Source organism: Hemitrygon akajei, chromosome 8 (assembly GCF_048418815.1).
Source record: "Hemitrygon akajei chromosome 8, sHemAka1.3, whole genome shotgun sequence".
NCBI classification, from domain to species: Eukaryota; Metazoa; Chordata; class Chondrichthyes; order Myliobatiformes; family Dasyatidae; genus Hemitrygon; species Hemitrygon akajei.
The window spans coordinates 9,672,558-9,686,265 of record NC_133131.1 but is presented as its reverse complement, the minus strand read 5'-3'; the positions used below and the strand labels follow the sequence as shown (position 1 = coordinate 9,686,265).

Here is a 13,708-nt window from a genome sequence, read left to right as displayed (position 1 = left end):
TGGGGGGGTCCCTGACGATGGAAGCTGCTTTCCTGTGGCAACACTCCTTGGAGACGTGGGGAGAACTTTTCCTGTGATGGCCTGGGCTGTATCCACCACTTTTTGTAGCTTTTCCGTTCTTGGGCATCGGTGTTTCCCTACCAGGCAGTGTGGCAGCCAGTCAGGATACTCTCCACTGTACATCTACAGAAACTATATGAATCTTCCTTCATTTTAACAGTCAAAATCTGAATGCATTTCAGATCTTCCTCCATACTGGGAGCTGTGCCATGGTATAATTTAATTTATTGGGATACAGTGTGGAATAAGCCCCTCTGGTCCTTCAAGCGGTGCTGTGCATTAATCCCCCGATTTAATCCCAGCCGAATCACATTCAATTTACAATGACCAATTAACCTACCAACTGGTTTGTCTTTGGACTGTGGGAGGAAACCGGAGCATGTGGAGGAAACCCACACGGTCACAGGGAGAATGTACAGACTCCTTATGGAGAGCAGCAGGAAGTACAGCAGAGGTTGACAGGTTTTTGATTAGTTATGGTGTCCAAGTTTATGGGGAGAAGGCAGGAAAATGGGGTTGAGAGGAAAAATAAACCAGACTGTGAAGCAGACTTGATGGGCTGAATGGCCTAATTCTGAGCCCATGTCTTATAATCCAAACTCCAATGCTTCCTGTCACTTTGGCTGCTATCTTTCCTATTAATTGAGGACAGAGGAGTGAAGAATGATTATTTTATGATGTTGCAGGGCTGAGGAATGGACTGTATCAGTAGGTTGTCAAAGTCCCTCTCTGCATTCTGCTGTGATTGCTGCAAGCAAAGCGAGTGAATAAAAAATTCTCTGCCGGAATAAAGAACTGCAGAGCGTTTTTTTTAGACCAGTGCTTCAGTTTTAAAGATTCAGAGCTAATCCGCAAGTTTGCTTCAGAGACTCTATCCTGTTTGTCTGACCTACATACAGCTTTCCCTAAACTCCCAGAAAAAAAATCTAATCAGGACGCAGTTTCCATTTGCAGTCTTCTCTGTCTGAGAGAGCTTTCATCCTCTCAAACCTCCAGTCGTTTACCAGGAAAGCTTGTGTGACAATGACACACACAGACAGACAGACAGAGAGACACACACACACGCACAGAACCCCTTCCACACCCCACACACACACACACAATCCCTTCCACACCACACACACACACCACACCACACACACACAATCCCTTCCACACCCCACACACACATGCACAGAACCCCTTCCACACCCCACACACACACACACACACAATCCCTTCCACACCCCACACACACACACACACAATCCCTTCCACACCACACCACACACACACACACAACCCCTTCCACACCAATCTCTCACACACACACACACGTGATGGCACCATACACTTAATATGACTGATGCTGTTAGCGTGTAAGGATTGCTCCTGTAGCATACTATATTGTGAATCGATATATTAGTCAAAGGTTTATGTGGATTTCTTTAGCTGTGGCATTTTAAGTTACTGAGCCTCCAAAACCCAAAGGACAGAAGTAAAATTAAACAGGACCAGGGACTATTTTCTTCCCTTTGGGGGGGGGGGGGGATCTCTAGCAACCCAATGCTAGCCCTAGAGATGGGAACAGGGCACACACTCCTCATTTTAGGAAGAGCCTCTTCCCCCTTTTGAACCCATGAACACTACCTCACTATTTCTGCTCACTTTTTGTTCTACTTATTTAAGTTTTTAAAAATGTTTCTTATTGTAATATGGAGTATTTTCATGTATTACACTGTACCGCTGCTGCAAAATAACAAATTTCATGATGTATTTTAGTGATAATAAACCGGATTCTGATTCCCATTATACAGGTATCACTTACTGAGAAAGGAAAAAAGCCCTGTTCAATTTCCTCTAGATAATTGAAAGTCGTTTAAACCCTATAAATATATTAAATTATCCAGTAATGAATCAAAGAAAATAAGACGTCAAAATTGGGGCTTAGTGTTTAATGAAAACTGTCAAATTATCAGTAACAGGGATAAAACCAGAGAATGTGGTGAAACTCAGCAGTCGGGCAGCATCTGCAGTAGGAGAATCTGTGTCTTCAATCGTCTGAAACATTAACTCTTTGCCTTCTTCAGCAGAGGCTGCCTGACCTGCTGAGTGTCTCCAGCACTTTCTGTCTTTATTTCAGTATTATCACATCTGCATTGAAAAAAAATAAAATTCAGTATCAGTAACAGTCAGTTGTGCTTTTGAGTTAGGAACCAGGAGATGTGTGAAGCAGATTTCCTAATTAAATTAAAGCTAAGTTGAGGGGGAAAAAAAAGACACAACAATGATGTTGATCTCTGAATTATTTCTGAAGCTTTTGAAATAGTGCCCGTAAGAGATAGAAGAAGGAACAGGCCATTCAGCCCATCGAATCTACTCCACCATTCCATCATGGCTGATTTATTATCCCTCTCAACCCCGTTCTCCTGACTTCTCCCAGTAACCTTCGACACCCTTATTAATCAAGAACCTATATCAACCCCCGCTTTAAATATACCCAATGACTTGGCCTCCACAGCCGTCTGTGGCAATGAATTCCGCAGATTAATCATCCTCTGACTAAAAAAATTCCCCTCAGCTCTGTTCTAAAGAAATTTTCTTCTATTTTATGGCAGTGCCCTCTGCTCCTAGACTCCCTCACTATTGGAACCATTCTCTCCACGACCTCATCTCCTTTCTGATTTAAAATAAAAACTTTGCCAATTGCTCAGCATCAGACACTTGAAGCCTGGACGGTGTAGATGGCAGTGACGAGTCAGTTATGCTGTAAGGATTTTTTTTTATTAAAGAGCATAGATCTAGTTAGATGTCCTGATGGCTCCTTCATGAAATAATTACAACAGCCTGCGTGCTTTTTTAAAAGGACGTCTCCAATTGATGGAGACATGATTCTACGCTCTTCTAACATTTTAACAACCTTCTGCTCTGTCAACGGCTATCCAAAGTGACCTTGTTATAAGTAATGTATTATGCTATCTCCATCCCTCCCATTGTCAACCAGTTCAGTCCAGACATCACGACCAGCACCGGCTTAACGATAGTACCACTTTATTTATATTGTTATATTAATAGAGTCGGTTATGGCGCTGGAGAGTTACATATACACCCTGCTTAACTCTCTTGTGAAATTCAACATTATTATTTCTCTCTCTCTTTCCTCAAAGTTGAAAGATTATCTGTTGCTGAATGTGGTCGGTAACATTTCAGACAGCCATCGTTGGGCGCGTTGTGTAAGTTCCCGGGAGACCCTTTGACCCAGTTCCCCGCGACAACGTTACCGGCACCCGCTCTGCAAGCGCCGTGAACCCCGATCCGCGTTTGTGGGGCCACCGGCACCTCGCCGCCGTCTCCCAGGCGGAGAAGGATCAACCCCCCTCCCTCAATTCCGAGGTGACGCTTGTCTTTTGTTCTCTTGTTACCCCTTTTTATCGCCTCTTCCGCCTGCCCCCCCCCCCACCCTGGCTCGGTTTGTATCACCAGGGGGTGGGTGAGGGAGGGAGATCGGTCCGTTTCGGGAACTGTCAGGGGACGAGAGGGGAAGGAGAATGGAGAGGGTTTCAGCGAGCCTTCGGCGTTGGTATGTACGGCAGCGTACTCATCCGTTTGACCCCTTCCTCGCCCGAGAGAGGTGGCCGAGAAAAAGGGTAAAAGGCGTTGAAAATCACTGGGGCGTTTTCTTTTTGGAAACATTCGGACTGTGTGAGGTCGGGGCGGGGGGCGGGGGGTGGGAAACGAAACAGTACGTGAATGGAAAGGCACTTCTTTCCAAATCGGGGAGACGGTGTCCCCCGAATCGGGGTCAATTGTTCGTGTCCTCCCTGGGACTCTGTTCAAACGTGTCTCAGATGGGTCCCTGCAAGTTCAGTTACTGACTGTCCTCTCGGGATCTGTTCACCCTCCATAGTAATACATTAGATCTGGTACGATGCTGTCCGCATCTTTTGCCCGTCTCTTGTTCTGTCCGCTTTCGATGTTCGGCATTTTCTCCTCCTCCCCCCAACAACGCACAACCCCACACGCCCACCTCCCCAGGTGCCAAAGATCCGCCGCCCATAGGTACACCTACTCTGCATACCTACCGACCGCTCACTCACACTGCTCCCGGGTGTCTAATTAGTCTACACGCCTGCACTCCAGCGAAACGATTCATTCCGCGTTACCCGCACCGTCCCCAGATTTCTTGGTCTCACCTTATCACCTGCCATCTTGTACTCTCCCCCTTCCCCACTCCCACACTTCCTGATTCCAGCTTCCGCTCGCCTTCCTTTCCAGTTCTGGTCAAGGGTCTCGGACCCAAACGATTGTTTGTTCCTCTTCATAGATGCTGTCTGACTGAGTTCCTTGTGTGTGTGTGTGTGTGTGTAAATACTCGAAGTGACCAAATGTGAGAGCCCCAAGAGCCGAGGTTACGGGAAGAGGGCAATTCTCAATAAAGAGGGAATGTTGTGTAAACATGGTTGGTTGCATAAAGAGCAGCGTTAGAGATATTTTGTTCTTTATTATACAAAACGTTTCTTCCAATACTTCAGGTTCTGACGGAAAATACAGCTGAGAGCACACGTGTTTTAATAGGCAGCTAATCAGGTTTACCAGCAGGGAGTTGCAGCCCTCTCGTTATAAACAGTAGCCGTCCAATGAATGCAGGAGTTGGATCTCTGTAACGTTGGTCCACGTTGCTTCTGCAATAAGGAGCCGTTGAGTTCTGTTACAGATGTAGGTGTAGCATTTACAAAATGCTGGGGGAAATCAGCAGATCTATAGAGTGGAATAATCCTCTCATACCACCAGGTTCAGGAACAGTTATTACCCCTCAACCATCAGGCTTCTGAACCAGTGTGGATAACTTCGCTCAATTTCTCTCGCCCCGTCGATGAACTGTTCCCACAACCTATGGACTCACTTTTAAGGACTCTTCGCCTCACATTCCCGATATTTATTTCTTATTTTCTTTTTTTTTTCTTGTGCATTTGGGCAGTTCGTTCCGTAGTGTTGGGTGCGATCTTTCATTGATTCTGTTGTTGGAGCATGAAGAAGATGAAATGATTTGGACTCCAGATGCAAAGTGCTTCAACGGAGGGGCAGCATTGAATATGTAGGAGCTATTACATAATGTGTACCCTCCATCTGTGTTCGTGGGGTATTGGGAGTATCAACTACCACTCCCAATGCAAACTTCCAGACCCAATAAATTCAAGTAGGGACCAAGGGACCATCACTGAGCCCCGGAAGGAATTGACAGGGAGCATGAACTACAGATCAGACGAGGCACATCAGCACAGTGCATCACCAAATAAATTGCATATATTGTCTAATCAATTATACATTATCTAATAGCTGCTATGTATTCAATGCAGGCCCTCTTTTGAAGCACTTTACCTCTGAACTCCAAATCACTTAATCTTCTTCATACTCCAACGTGCAGCACACCCACATTTATTTCATAACCCGATGAAGCTCGTCATTGAGGTCCTGAAGAAGTGTCTTATCCCAAACGTTGACTGTTTATTCCTCTCCGTGGATTTTGCCTGACCTGCTGAGTCCCTCCCACATTTTTCTGTGTGCAGCTCTGGATTTCCAGCATCTACAGAATCTCCTGTGGCTATTACATAACCCAAGAGGTCTTTATTTCAGAAAGAACAAGTGAACCCTACTATTGCTCACAATTAATAACACAGCCCACCATTACTGTACCTGCATCTCATTCTCCGCAGCCACTGACAATATCATCCAACACGCTGTACCATTTGTCAGCGTCACCCTTTCTACCAAAGCCAAGATTTGCCACCCGATGATGGGTCTCAGACCAAACCATCAACTTTTTATTCCTCACCATAGATGCTAATTGACCTGCAGAGTTCCTCCAGCACTTTGTGCCCGTTACTCTAGACTTGCCACTCCTGCCCAACGTTTTCACTGTTCCAACCACCATTCAATTGTTATTGTTGTTGTTGTGTTGCCACTGCCGCCCGATATTTTCTCTGTTATCACACTGCACCTTGATCCAGCACTTGTTACAGTGTAGACAGGATCATAACGAGAGCTTCTGGTGCCCTGACCTTCATAAATCAAGGTATTGAGTACAGCAGTTGGGATGTTATGTTGAAGTAGTTGTACAAGGCATTGTTCAGGCCTAATTTGGAGATTGTGTACAGTTCTAGTCACCTACCCACAGGAAGGTTGTTAATAAGATTGAAAGAGTACAAAGAATATTTACAAGGATGTTACCAGGACTTGAGGCCCTGAGTAATAGGGACGTAGGACTTTTTCCCTGGACCATAGGAGAATAAAGGGTTTAATACAAAATGGTGAGGGGTGTAGGTAGGTTAAATACAAGCAGACTTTCCTCACTGAGATTGACTGAGACTAGAATAGAGGTCATAGGTTAAAGGTGAAAGGTGAAGTGTTTAAGGGGACTATGAGGGGGAACTGCTTCACTCAGAGGTGTGAGTGTTGAATGAACTGCCAGTGGAAGGGTCGATGCAAGTTCGATTTTAATATTTAAGAGAAGTCTGGATAAGTACTTGGATGGGAGAGATATGGAGTGCTAAGGTCCAGGTGCAGGTCGATAGGACTAGGCATATTAATGGTTTGACATAGACTAGACTGTTGTAATGCTTTACGATTCTATGACTTCCATCTAATTCAATACATTATTAGTAATGATCAATAATATATGAACCATATAACACACCCCACTATTCCCACTCTCTCTAACACACCACACTATTCCCAGTCTAACACACCACACTATTCCCAGTCTAACACACCCCACTATTCCCACTCTCTCTAACACACCCCACTATTCCCACTCTCTCTAACACACCCCACTATTCCCAGTCTAATCTGTAGTCTTACCAATGTCTTATAATGCTGAGACTTTAAAAGGTGTAGGTCAGACCACACTGGGAGCATTGTGAGCAGTTTTGTTGCCCTTATTTAAGAAAGTATATGCAGGTGTTGGAGAGGGTCTGGATGAGGTCACGAGTATGATCCCAGAAAGGAAAGTGTTAATGCATGAGGAGTGTCTGATGGCTCTGGGCCTGTGCTCACTGGAGTTTAGAAGAATGAGGGCGGATCTCATTGAACGTTGAAAGGCCGAGATAGAGAGAGGATGTTTCCTTTAGTGGGAGTCTAGGACCAGAGGGCACAACCGCAGGATAGAAGCACAGCCCTTTAGAACAGATACAAGAAGGAATTAATTTAGCCAGAGGCTGAGAATCTGTGGAATTTATTGCCTTGGCTGTGGAGATCAAGTCATTGGGTATATTTAAAGATGAAGTTGATAGGTTCTTGATAAGTAGGGGTGTCAAAGTTTCATGGAGAAGGCAGGAGAATGGGGTTGAGGGGGGGAAATTCATCAGCTATGAAGGAATAACTCAAAGGACAATTACCTAATCCTGCTTCTATGTCGTACAGTCTGTCTAACTCAGCCCATTATTTCCATTCCATCTAACGTACCTCACTATTGCCACCACATAATTGCATTTTCAGTCTCCTCATGTCATCTCACACACTCCATCACCAATTCTCCCAGCTAGCGCGGCCCTCTTCCCTTGTGTTATCAAACACACCGTCCAGTGGAATCCTCAGTTCCATCCCCAAGATGTTCCAATTCTACAACGCCACCCAACTCTTTTTAAAATGCTATCCTAACAGCCAGTCTATAATTACATACATTCCCCTTATCTTCTGCTGCCCAGCAGTTGTTAGCCACGTTATAACGGGAAACCGCTTCATTCTAATGACTCCTGTGTGCAATTTCCATCACCCATCTCATTCCAGATTTCACACTCCAAAGCGAACCGTATTGACAACTGAAGAAGAAAAAAATCTTTGATCTGGAACATATTGAAGCGTCCTTTAATACACATTGTACACACGCTCCCCCACACCCCCCACCACCACTGGGTTATGATTTCCTGTCACTCACCTTAGGTACAGAAACTCCAACGTCACCACGTGGACATACAATCAATCTATGTATATAAGCTATCTTATATTTTATATTTATTGTTATTTTATTATTGTGTTCTTTATTTTATTGTGTTTTTTGGCGCTGCATCGGATCTGGAGCAGCAATTATTTCGTTCTCCTTTACACTTCAGTACTGGAAATGACCTTAAACTATCCTGAATACGTTTGTGCTTGGGGAGCAGAGAGGACAGCGAGGAGATGGAGGCCGCTGACTCGAGCTCAATTTTCTGATGGAGCTGAAAAATGTTTTAATTCCCTTTCCTTAGTTGTAGTGGTGCGATCACTCGAGTCCTGGGTCCTCAGGTGGTTTAGAGGCCGATCCGGGGTCCAGAGCTCGCAGTCCTGCCCCCTTCACCACTTGCTGATCGCCACGGGACCTCAGGGCGATTCCCCTCGTGGAAATGACTCTGCTTAACATGGTGAGATTGAATGCACGGTTGACAGGACGGAGTCAGGGTCCAGCGCCATGGTGAATGGGGACCCTTCCCTGCTGCAGCCTTGCTCCCTCTGCCGTTGTCATCTTCCGCCAGCTCCACCACTGAGGTCTTGGCTGGACCTCGCTTTGTCTGGAACCATCCCGCTGACATTAGCGCCACGGGCGACCCTACAGCGCCAGACTCTGCCAAACTCCAGGACGCCATCACTCTCACAACTCGTAAGGAACTCACAAACCTTCCACCACGACCAGGTGACGATCCCCGGGGTATCCCCTTTTCCAGAGAACCCCTTTCTCCGAGTACACACCATCGAACTTCATCGGCGCCGCCGCCGCCCTTGTATCCCAGAGACAGCGCTTCACAATGTCAAATTGGCAGGCGGCTCTTCGACTTCGGTAAACGATAGTGATCGGGAGCTTGGGGAGTGCTGGTTATCCCGGCGGCTCGTACTGGAGCGACCGGCGCCCGAACTTCGCGTGTCTGATTCCCTTGCCGTTTCGCGTCGGGGCGGCGCGCTGATTTCCACTTTCCTTCCACAAGAATCCGCCTTTAGTAAAGATCCAGGGTCACATACTGTTGGGCGAAGTGGAACTGGACAGCGAGGGAGTCAGTGACACTTTACTGTACCTCGCCCGTCTATCTTGAGATGTTGAAACGGTGGGGTTATAAACAACAGCATTCGGGCTCTTGTTACAACGCACTTGTAACAAAGTAGCCGAATTCTCTCCGGCAAGGGTTTAAAACTGGAACTATTGTATGTTTCGCGTTTTAATCATGCCGTAACTAAGAGATACTTAGTTTGATGTTGCAATTTTAGCAAAGAAAACCTCCACAAGACGCACTGTAGGTGGGTAAAAGGTTTAGTGGACCAATGCTGGGGATGTAACAATAAGATCGGAGTCCTGCAGCTAGACACATCCTTTCGCGTGAGATCCTTAAAGTCCTTGCGTGCGTTTAATATCGAGCACTCCTGCTACTGACCCGACAACTGGTTTATTTTAGCACCGGCACTCCAAGGCTGTTTTTTTTAATGACCTCCTCGCCTCTGATGCGGTACCAGGTCATTGTCAGATTCTTTCGCCCATTTTCTCCGAGGTTTTTGAATTAAATTCAGGCATCCGGAGATGACAAGCCAAGACTCGGCAGTATTCCCATGACTGATCGCTTCCCATCCCGTTTTCTGGCGGGAGTGTTGAGGGTTGAAATGGGAGGGGCGGGGGGGGGGGGGTGGAGATGGTTGGAGTCCACATATTAAATTTAACGTTGCGCTTTAAATAGCAACGGGTCATGTGTCCAAAAGTGTAAACTGAACTGTATCACAGAATAACGTTCCCCCCCCCACCCCTCCCACACACAAACACACCCTCACACACACACAAAACCTTCTCCCTGCATAATGCGCTGGAAAGAATCTAAAGCCCACGACGGCCAGACACTGTTATGTAAAGTTACCTTTGCAATTCATGTCAGTATGTCCATTTCAACCGATTAGCCTTCCATTGACATAAACAGATATGATTTCCTCGAGATTGGGTTTCAGCGTCTGATCAGGGAGGGGTTGTCGACGAATCAAAAGGGTTAAACACGGTGTTTGGGAGATTGAAGTTTTAATTTATTTTTGCATTCTGGCCGGAATTAGTGTTTTCTTGGGGTTTAGCGGGCGGCGGCGTTGTTTTTCGGGTTTCGCGAGATGAGGGGGTTTTTGACACGCAGCATGCCACCAAGTTTTATCCGCCTAATCCTCTTTAAGCACTAGAACCACTGAAGGCGCTCGATAACAGAGAATAGTGGATCAGCACCCGAGAGTGTCAGGCAAAAGACAACATCAACAAAGATAGGGCACAGCATATATCTTCAGTTTTTTAAAGAAAAAACACACACAGGCTCTGAGATCCCCCGATGCAAATTGTAACAAAGAAACACTTGGAAGTTAGTAATTACCAGGTGCGCCGTTTTCCCGGAAAGTAAACCAGATGCCAACTAACAAGCAGATATTTATAAACAGAGATAATAGATAAATAGTGGGCAAGGAATAGCCCCGTATCGGGCTGAGTTAATCTGTTGGTATCTGATGTCTGTACGAGCTGAAAGCTCGCCATCTAATCTAGGGCGAGGTGGTGGAAAATAAGAGAGGGTACCCTATCGAAAACAAAAAGCAGCAACATTCATCCATTCTGACCCTCGAAATGAAATCAGAACACTTAAACCTGGAGGGACAAGGAGGGAGGGGAGCCAAACAAGGATTGTTTTTTGTAATAACGCGTCGATTAAGGCTGCGTTTAGACGCTTTTAATTAACAGCCATAAATGGCATCTTCAACAGCTCAAAAACTTATGTTAAGAGTCCGCAATCTGTCACTAAATAAAAGGGAACCGTTCCGCACAATCTTAAAAACTCGCACTGCGGCGATCTCTGCTTTATTTAATAAATGTTGCGTATTGTTTATATATAATGTTATATGAATATTTTATGCTCTTTTGATAACTATAAAATCACATGATTGAACCATAATCAAACACCACGTCTGGTTTGCTTTAGCCCACTGAATTAAATTTAACGTTACGGGTTTGACTTACCTTTCCTGCTCATTTTCGCCCGGGTGCAGTTCGAAGGAAAGTTGGTGCCGTGTGGAGTAATCACCTCGGACTAGCAACGATCCGGGAGAGGGAAACGGGTCCTGGGTGGCTGCACAGAAATCCTGAACGAGCTCCTCCGCATCCTGAGTGCTTGCGATAAAAGAGAGAGGGAGAGGAGGAGAGAGCGCTCGCAGCCGGCTACTGCAGCCGGTAGGAGACGCAGCGAGCCCGGCTTACTGAGGGGTTCGACCCGGGGGGAGGAGGTGTTACAGCGCAGGAGAAGGAGGGATGAAGAGGGGTGGGGAGAGTTAGAACAAAGCAGCCCAATTTCTTTCTTTTTTTGGTAAAATAAAATAATCTGTATATATTATTATTATATATATAAAATATAAACCTGTTACTAACACGCGTTCCCCGGAGTGCCAGGCTAGAGTTCAGTGTTGAAATGTTTAATTCAGACGGGGGAGGGAACTGACGTGCAAACGGCGCCGGGTATAAGGGAAAATAACAGGCTTCGCCTTATAAGGAGTGATGGACGCGTCTGCTTTATATAAAAAGACACACACACACACACACACACACACACACACACACACACACACACACACACACACACACACACACACACACACACACACACACACACACACACACACACACACACACACACACACACACACACACACCCCTACCTACCTACCGCCACATCTCCCAGCACACTGCCCAACCCTTCGCCGGACCTCACCCCAATCTATAATCAGCTGAAAATAGATTAGAAAAGTAAAACGGAGAGATAATGTTCAGACTGCCCTGGAGACAACTGAAGGAGGTGAGTGAGGTGGAGCTCTCTCCCCTACCTGCGGCACTTTTGACACTGTCCGCGCTCGACAGGAAAGCACAGGGCTCGCAACGGAATCTTTGGGTCGAGGCGTGTTTCTGTGGCCGGGCTGCAATCTGAAGGCGTGAAATTTTGGGAATTTCGATGGTGAAAGTCGGACACATTTATTCCTTTAAAAAAAGTTCAGAAAGTTACCTGGTTGATCACCTCAGTCTCAAATCCTGATTTATGTATTGTATGCTTGTGTATGTGAGTATGTGTGTGTGTGTTAGTTAGTTAGTTACCTGGCAAGGTGAACTGTCGCTGTTTTAAATATAGAATTACAGTTACCTGGGAGCAGTGACTGGATCGATGGCGCATCGCGTTGCTATCTCGCATCTTCTCTGCTTCAAAAGCACACGTTCCATCACCAATAAAAGATTACATCGACCCAGGAATAAAACTAAATATTGACCCGCTTAGAAATGTGGGCATTGTCAATCCACCAGAACGGCTGTCGTTACAGCAGAGCTAGCGACATCTAGTGGTGGAATAGACCGGCTTTTCCCGCAAGCCTTGTTACACAATTCGAATCTCCATGTGGACTCCATTGGCAGTATCCAGAGGCATTGGACGATGTTCTTGGATTTAAACTCTAGCGGGATTAGGAGGGAGAGTTCAGCCAAAATGTTTGTTGAAAGGAAAAGGTTTCATTAAGTCATGGAGTTACACAGCATGGAACCAAGCCCTTCAGCACAACTCGTCCATGCTGACCAACATTTCCATCTAAGCTAGTCCTATTTGGCCATGAGTTTGTTCTCTATCTAACAGCATATAAAATGGGCCAAATGCATGACCAAATGGGACAAGCTTAGATGGAGGTCTTGGTCGGATGGACGTGTTGTGCTGAAGGGCCTGTTTTGTGTTGTATAAACTCTGTTGTTTTAGTTCAAGTTCAAATTTATTATCATTCAACCATACACATGTATACAGCTAAATGAAACTATGTTCCTCTGGGACCAAGGTGCAAAATAAAGTACATACACCTCATAATATAATATTAACAATAATAACAGATAATATTCCATAGATGCACAAGTTGACATAAAGCGCATAATAATTTCCAACAACAATTTGCAATTATATAGCATTATAACATAGCAAATCACCCTAGGATGTTCTACAGGAATATTATCAAAGGAATGCATAAATGAGAGACAGAAGTTAGTGTACCTCATGCTACAACACTTCATGTAATGTCAATTCATTCTTACAGAATTTGCAAATCACTGTGAAACATTTGAGATATGGAACAAAGAAAGTGCTCTTGTGGAATTTATGAGATAAAAAAATAACTAGGCTTAAAATGCAAAAGAAATAAGACATTTTGTCATTTTTTTCCAAGGGTTACTGCAATTGAAAGTCACAATACCAGTCGGTTTCTAGAATGCAACCAGTCACCTATTGTACACACTCCAGCCCCAGTCTTTGGTTTCTCCCATTATTGCCATGAATCCCTGAGGAACAGCACCTCCTCTTCCGACTAGGTGTCCCGCAGCCCTCAAGACTCAACATCTAGTTCAATAGTTTGGGAGTGAACTGACCAGTTCTCACTAAGGATCATTCTTCTTCTTCTTCTTCTTCTTCTTCTTCTTCAGTTGTCCATCGGAATCCGATGATGACATCCACTCCTTTAACGGTGAGATCTTTGATGACTATACAGTCCTATCCTGGACCCACAAGTTCTGTTGCAGGTGGGACATGTATATGTGGTAGTGGTGGTGGTAGTGATGGCAACCATGGCTGCATTTCTCCTGGCTCTCTTCCGCTGTCTTCTGGTTGTTCTTTCCATCTCCAGAATA

General features: G+C 45.3%; 1 protein-coding gene across 6 annotated transcripts in view; it reads right to left on the bottom strand.

Annotated features, from left to right (window-relative positions):
- The window catches only part of rtn4rl1b (reticulon 4 receptor-like 1b), a 72,565-nt gene extending 60,240 nt beyond the window's left edge, over positions 1-12,325 (bottom strand). Inside the window, exons 1-3 of one of the 6 annotated variants that reach the window (XM_073053179.1) lie at positions 12,198-12,325; positions 11,887-12,037; positions 11,030-11,265 (exon numbers count right to left, since the gene is read on the bottom strand). In XM_073053179.1, coding sequence (XP_072909280.1) covers positions 11,030-11,042 — 13 coding nt within the window. In that variant the 5' untranslated portion in view covers positions 11,043-11,265; positions 11,887-12,037; positions 12,198-12,325. Of the gene's footprint in view, positions 1-7,972; positions 9,585-9,905; positions 10,017-11,029; positions 11,859-11,886; positions 12,038-12,197 lie in introns of those variants that run through there. The other 5 variants (XM_073053181.1, XM_073053180.1, XM_073053178.1 and 2 more) reach the window with 5 other exon arrangements.
- Positions 12,326-13,708: the final 1,383 nt, after the last annotated feature.